General features: G+C 43.5%; 1 protein-coding gene across 1 annotated transcript in view; it reads left to right on the forward strand.

Annotated features, from left to right (window-relative positions):
• SYBU (syntabulin) overlaps positions 1 to 7,447 on the forward strand; it is a 39,904-nt gene extending 32,457 nt beyond the window's left edge. The window contains exons 4-7 of the mRNA XM_066565899.1: positions 435 to 537; positions 2,908 to 3,111; positions 4,086 to 4,235; positions 5,411 to 7,447. Of these exons, the coding sequence (XP_066421996.1) occupies positions 435 to 537; positions 2,908 to 3,111; positions 4,086 to 4,235; positions 5,411 to 6,509 (1,556 nt within the window). The 3' untranslated portion in view covers positions 6,510 to 7,447. The remainder of the gene's footprint in view (positions 1 to 434; positions 538 to 2,907; positions 3,112 to 4,085; positions 4,236 to 5,410) is intronic.
• The last annotated feature ends 212 nt before the right edge of the window (positions 7,448 to 7,659 follow it).

Genomic DNA, 7,659 nt, shown 5'->3' on the forward strand with positions numbered 1-7,659 from the left:
AACAAAACAGAAGCAGCAAGCAGTGTTTCTGCATGGTTTAAAGCATGAGAAATACCCAATTACAGTGGTGTGTTCTTAATCGCTGTGCTCCTGAAGGAGCCACGTGAGCAGCCTCATTCGTCTGTCGATGTCTGTGAGGAGCAAACAGGTTGTCACAACAAGTGTTCCTGTCTGAGACCTAAAATGGCTTCTGTGGTGTGAGGGTTTTGTGTCCAAATGTTTTTTTTCTGCTCTTGTTGAAGTGCCAGTTCTGAAGAAATGGGGAGAATCTGGAGCAAATCCAGCTCTTGTCGCCAGGGATGTTTGAAAATCCATGCAACTTCTGAAATTCACCCAGAACAGACAAAGGAAGGATGCTTGTGATTCACTGTTATTTTGAAAACAATCTTTGAGTTATAATTTCCATGTTTTCACTCTTTCCTTTTCCTTTCCAGGCAGTGAAGCCGATTTTAGCTCTTCAAGCAGCACAGGCAGTATTTCAGCACCTGAAGTCCATATGTCGGCTGCTGGAAGCAAGAGATCTTCTTTTTCTCGCAAGTAAGCAAAGCAATTTTTCCTGAATATTGCTAGTGCAAAGATAGACTACTGTGTAAGGTCTTGTATTTTAAAGCAGTTGGGTTAACACAAGGCTCTTGGGTAGCACACTGGTGAGAACTGCAATATAAGAGAGAAAAAAATGCTGTATTCAGTGCACAGAAATTGTCAGTGTGCCAGATCAGCCAGCCGTTGGGGTTTTTTTTGTTTATTCATAGCAAGTGCAGGAAATAGAATCAGGTAAGGCAGAAAAGGCATTGTCTGAAGTGGAGAGAGAGCTGGGTGTGTTAGTTAACAGCAGTATTTCTAACCAGTTAACCTAAACCTTTTGGTCTTAACAATTTGTTTTATCTCTGTCATAAATTGTCAGCTGAGCTTACACCCTTCCAGATCATTATCTTATTTTTTGTTGTAAGAAGTAGACAGTATTGCCTTTGATGTTGGATTTTTTTTTCTGAAATACCCTTGCCCAGCTTATAGGCAGTTAAAAAAAAATGTAGTTATCTAAGTGAACCTTTCATGAAAGATTTTTGTAAGATTTCTCCCTGTCATCTGTGAATTGCAAATTCAGGCAGCTTGAGAACACAGGGGCATTGGGATGGAGTGTTCTGCCCACGCAATCCCTGCTGGTTACATTTTGTGGAGCAGGAGGAAGGAGTTCACAGGGACAGGCCTGGTTTCCTGCCCGTGGTGGCAGAGCTGGCAGGCAGGCTGGATGGCAGCAGGGTACCCATGTGCCTGAGTCACACCGGCGTCCTGAAGGTCGCAGTGTGCCCCGGCGCACAGAGGCTGACAGAATGAGGCTTTGAGAGCGCTTTCCTGTCTGTATCATGAGACTCTTGGAAAAATAAGCACTACTTGAGTTCCCTCTAGATTGCATTCAACAAGTAAAGTTACTGGCTGTGGGAAAAAATGGTACTAAGTGTAATATGAAGCCCTAAAATCACCTTAATTTCAGTAAGATTCTGTGTCATTTCATATACCACTGGGCATTTTAATATAACTTTAAACTAGAGCATACTGACATCCTGTATTGGACAGAAGTCCTCTGTAATGAGGCTACTTCAGATGCCCTGCTATGTTAAGCACAGTCTCTGCGAGTTCTGCCACACACCAGAGTTGATGATACACTGTATGAAGTGGAAAGAGATATCTCCTTTGCAATATGTTCTTTTTTAATTGTTCTTGCTATGAAACACTTCAATGTTGTCACAAACCACAGTCCTGTACTTCATTGTAAAATAATTACAAAATCATCCAAACCACAGCAGTGTGATGAAGGTTTGCAGCAGCCACTCAACCATCTGTTCCTTATAAACTGTTCCATTTGCTGAGAAGGGAAAAAACCAAGTGAAACAATTTAAAGAAGAGATGTTGCTTCATAATTCTGTGATATTTGATTTTTTATATTCATGCTTTCTCTGTTGCTGGCTGGGTTTGCCTTTTTCTGGTATTTTTTGTTTGGATTTTTTAAATTTTATTTTTCTTAAACTTGCCCTTTCATTACCATTTAGAAGAACAACTCCAATGGGAGAGTGAAGGTGGCAGTGTAGTAGTGTAGGATGACAAACCAAGTGAGCAGAAAAGGGACACATCCCGAGAAGCTGGCCTCAGAGCACTCCAGCCCTTGGGCAGCTGTCAGGCAGGGAGGATACCAATTGCTTTCAAGCACACACAGTTGACAGATTCTTTAATAAAGAATGGAAAAAGAAAGGTAAATATGTACGAGAAAAACTGAAGAAAAAAAGAAAAACGGAAGAAAAAAGAAAATACTGTGTTTTCCTTTGTCTCTTTCAATACTATTTCAGCCTGCTCTGCATGGGGCTCGAACTATATCGAAGTGGATGAATAGCTGACCATGACAGATGAAGCATCCAGTATGCCAAAGGCAGAAAAGAACAGTGGCCCAAACAAAATCTGTTTTCATTGCACACTGTGATCCCTCAGGCTGCTTGCCGAGGAGCATGAAAGCAGTCTTACAGCAACCCTCCGTGCACAGGCACCACTCTGCAGGCCTGGCCAGGGAAAGCTGGAGTGTGGTTCTTTTGGCATTAGTCCAGACCACAGGCCTCTCCTTACTTAACAGAGTCAAAGATTCAGGAAACATGGATGATCTGATGGAGTCACTGGGAACTGTGCTGTCCACAGAGAGATGTAAAATGGCTGAGATTTCCTTAGAACACGTAATTCAGACTGAGAGCCCCCTGCCAGTGAAAGAACATGCAGTTGCTGATCATGTCAGAATTTTATTTCTTTCCAGCCACTCACAGTTATCTCTCTGGTTTATTGTTTAGACAACTTTGTATATAAAATAAGACATATAATGGGTTGTGTCATGAGAATAATGCTTTCACCGTTTTGGTTCTTCTCCAGTCGTGGTTCTTATGGTCGGAATAATGGATCCTTATCCTACAAGTCTGGAGCCAGTCCACCTGCTTCACATGGAAAGGACGCTTCATCAACACTGTGCAAAAACCATCTGAGTCCTGCTAACATCCATCAGAGTTACAGGGCTTCTTCAGCCAGCAGCAGCAACTCAGGCTCATACAAAGGAAGTGACAGCAGTCCAGTGATGAGGCAAGTCTGTGTTTCAGCCTCCTGGTGTTGGGTACATTGACACTCTCTCTGCACTGTAGTGTGGGATCAGCTGTAGGAGTTGCCATGCAGATCATCTTGCTCCTTACCATAGTTATGATGCCTTATATAGGTGACATAACAGTCAGCAAGGTTCTCCATACCATGTAAAACTTTATTGTTTCAGCACTGTAAAATTCAAGTTTACTTTAAGTCAAAGTCATTTGCAGTTGGTTTTCACTCCAAGGCAGGCTATTTCATGCCATCAGTTCTCATGAGGATTTACTGGTTTGTTTGTTGTAGGGTTCTTTTCACTTCAAAGAGAATTGGGTGGGGTAGTGTAGGAAACATGATACACTTGGGAGAAAATTCAACCCGCCAGGCCTTAGGCACCTCCCTAAGGAGTGCAGTTTCCTGTATAGGAAAGAATACAGATACCTGCCAGAGCATGTGACATGTGTTGCAGAGAAGAAGTGGCCACCATGCTGCTGCTGTTGCTCATGCTCCCAGACGACTGAGCAGCCAATATACATGTGTATTGGCTGACTGAGCATGTAATATACACACCCAGAGCTAGACGGGATGAGTGTAGATTTCAGTGTGCTCAGCTCCTTGGGCTGCCTCACCTGGCTGTCTGTAGATGGCTGCCTTGCCCTGCCTATTCTTGGGCACACCACCCATTTGGGGTGAGGGGATGGCCAGGCATTGTAAAGTTAAAATAAAGTTTAAAGCCTTATTTGATGTAATGATACAGAAACAAAGTACAATAAATAGTAAATCTTGCACTGTAGCTACAAATCAGCTGTTTCCTCAAGTACTTTGATTTGCAAGGTGAAGTAACTTGTGTGGACACTGAGGAGCCTCAGATGAGTCAAGTTTTGCATTTATCAGTCAACGGGATGTCTTTCATTCTGCCAGGACTTAAGAACTGCAAGAGTGATGTTATGTATGTGATGGTTTGTTTTGGGTTTTTTCAGGCGATCAGGGAGATACAATTCTTGTGGTGACAATCACAGCATTAAGCCACAAAACCCAGAGCAGTATTTGACTCCCCTGCAACAGAAAGAAGTCGCAGTACGACATTTGAAAACCAAGCTGAAGGAATCTGAAAGCAAACTCAAAGAAAGGTAAACCTCACTTCAGAAATCAGTCAGAAAGATTTATTTGGGAACATTTAGGGTGGGAATCCTGAGTGGTTTTACTCATTTCTTGATCAATGAATTTTCCATTAAGAAATTTGAAATACAATTAGTCTGGTTAGGTTGTTTTCAGTATTTCAGGTTTCAGAGTGTACTAAGGGGATGCAAAACAATGCATTTATTTATAAATATAGCTCTTTTTCCTTCTTGGAACTTTCACAATAAAATACTTTTAAAGGACAACTTTTCACAAGTCTGATTTAGATTGAGACCTTTTATACATAGAACAGTTTCTACCTGCCAGCATGTGTTACCTTAGTGTCCTGTTCTACCTCTCTCAGTGAAGTAGAACTGCAAATGTCCTCCTTTTCCCCAGTGAAAGAATAGTTCATACCCAAACCACTGTGCCTATTTGTGTTTTTGTCACTTACATGCTGAATTTTTCACAATAGTCCTTTGTGTGGATGCTGAGCAAAGAAGTGACAACATGCATTACGCAGCAGCAGATGTCTCTTACTAAAACTGCCCTCTGAGAGCTGGCTCTCCAGCACAGACAACCCAAGGGGTCACAAAGGGCTGTTTGAGTAGAGCCCAAGATGTAGTTCCAGGGACCTTGTGCTCTTCCTCTGCATCAGCAAGGCCTGGAACTGACATAGGAGTCCCCTCTCTCCCACTTGCTCCCCATGTCCTTGCAGCAGTCTCTGGCTCCCTGGTGGGGAAAACCAGCCATGTGCCTGCAGACCTGAGCTCCGTGGCTGTCTGAGGCCAGCATTGGCTCTGGCTGTATGTGACAAGCTGCTGGCAGGCAGTGGGGATGCATCCAGGCAGCTGTTTCCCATTTGCTCCAGGGTGAGGGAGTAGGGGAGATTTTAAGCACTACAGTGGTTGGATGTGACCTAGAGGTCACCACTTGTGCCTCAAATTGTCCAGGATCATGGCACAGCCCACAAGGCTGCTGGTTTTGTGGGCAGGTCAGTGACTCCCATTAGCAATCCGCTGGCATATCTTGGCTCTCTCAGAGGTGGTCACAAATGGCACCTGGAGAAATTTGCTTCCTTCTTGGAGCATCTCAGCAGCAGAGCCATCACTGTGTGGTGGGGGCCTCATGTTGGCTTTAACTGAGCAGTCAGCAGAAGTGTTACATCATTTTTATTTTGCTACAGGGAAACAGAAATAGAAGAGCTTAAAGCTCAGCTGGGACGGATGAGGGAGGACTGGATTGAAGAAGAGTGCAATCGTGTGGAGGCAGAGCTAGCCTTAAAGGAAGCAAGAAGTGAAATTAAACAACTCAAGCAGGTTATTGAAAGCATGAAAAACAGCTTGGCTGAGAAAGACAAAAAAATTCAGAAATACTTCATAGACATAAACATTCAAAACAAGAAACTGGAATCTTTGCTGCAAAGCATGGAGATGGCTCAGAACCACTCTGTGAGGGATGAGCAGTGCCTGGAGTACACGAGCGACTCAGAGGGGAAGCTGTTATCATTGTGTGCCACCCTGCCAGACAGCCCCATCACGGAGGACCAAGGTCTGGAGGAGGTGGCAGACAGTGATCTGCTTCTTAGTGAGGACAGAGCTAACGGGACTGACTCATCTGGAGAGAGTTTGACCACCACAACCTCTGAGTTGAGTGATCCAGCTCCCTTCAGTGCTGCTGTAAATGAAGAGATGCTTGAAATCATTCTGGATGGAAAACTAACTTATTGCCAGGAAGAAGCAAAAAGCAATATGATGGTGGAACAGGCCATCCAGACTGACGTGGTGCCATATAGTTTGGATGTGGAGCAGCTCATTCAAAACATCTTCAGAGCTCAAGACACCTGTCCTCTAAGCCCACCTTCTTCACTGAAGGATCTGGGTGAATTTTCTCTTGGAAGCTTCAGTGATTCTGGTATCATAGTGGACTTAACCCCAAGTGATCCCAATTCTGCCATCCTTTTGTCTCCTATGGAGTCTCCATGCAGGAAGGTGGAGTACAGAGTTAATGAAAACCGTTTCATGAAAGAACTTGATTTTACAGAAACTCATGATGATGAAGCCTTTGAGTATGTTAATACAGGAATAAAGAGGAGATACTGGAGCAGCAGTCTCCTCGGGGATCTTCTGGCTGTAGCAGCCCCTGTTGTACCAACTATTTTGTGGGCTTTGAGTACTCAGAGAGGAGGAACAGATCCTATTTACAATATTGGAGCATTGCTTCGTGGTTGCTGCCTGGTGGCCCTGCACTCTTTACGCCGAACACCCTTCAATATCAAAACCTAAACTCTACTCTGGCACCAACTGGCTGAGGCAGAGAGAAAGAGGGATGAGATTGATTATAAAAGATTACTGTATATTCTGGCAGAGTCCATCCTTTGCTTTTGACTATTTAATTTGCACTATAAATCAGTTAAAAACATGTTCCTTGTCTCAAAATAAAAAAATAAGCTGAACCTCTTACTTCCACAAGATGTTTTTAACAATACTGCTGCTTACAGAAATAGTCCCCCTGCTCCCAGGCATCATGTCCCTCCCCTGTGCTGGTGACTTTCTGGTGCCAGCACATCTGCACAGTGAACATAACCAGAGAAATAGGAATTCAAGCCTAGTGCTCTTTCATGTTCCACTGCTGAGCCAGGATTAAGCTCAGTCACTCTCCCTGGATGGTTCACTGAGCAAATGTACAAGCACTTTGCACTGGCTCAAGGGTAGTGCGAGATGCACAAGGAACAAGTGGTTGGAGGAAGGTGGGGTATTTCTCTAGACAGCACTAACCTTCTCCTAGGGTATCACACCTGTGCTCCAGAAAGCATGCTAGCGCTTTCCATTTGTTGTCCCAAGTGTCAATTCAATTTAGAGGTAAAACCCGTATTCCCCAGGCAGCTTCCAGCACATCGTTCGTGCCTGTCTCATGTAGTGCTCTTCTCAATTGTGCAATTGCTTGAGCATTTCACTGGTCTTGTGCGTATACAGGGACTGTAACCAAAAATGTACATCATTGGGAGTCTTAACACTTGTTACAATGATAAGTATAGGCGTGGATACACTTTGGTTCTTAATGTTGTTTTAAAGTCTTTATGTATTGGAACCAGATAGTCTTTTGAGCCCTTTGAAATACTATGTATAAATGTATTGTGTTTTAACTTATTGTTTATTTAATTGCTTTATTGTAAATTACCTTTATAATCACAAGTTCAGTAAAGCATGATAGATATGTCAAATGTGTGAGTCTTTTATTGTAGAAAGGTATAAAAAAGTACCCCATTCTAGCTGAGCTGTCAGGTACAGGCTGAGCTAGAGGAGGTACTGTATCAGGTACTGTTCCAGGAGATCAGAATTGGACTGAGAAAACCTGAATACAGTTCCAAGTGTTAGCACTCACCAGGCTGATTAAAGGCTCCAGCTGGGCTGCAGTTGCACACACAGCCCACTC

The sequence above is a fragment of the Molothrus aeneus genome, chromosome 1 (genome assembly GCF_037042795.1).
Source record: "Molothrus aeneus isolate 106 chromosome 1, BPBGC_Maene_1.0, whole genome shotgun sequence".
NCBI classification, from domain to species: Eukaryota; Metazoa; Chordata; class Aves; order Passeriformes; family Icteridae; genus Molothrus; species Molothrus aeneus.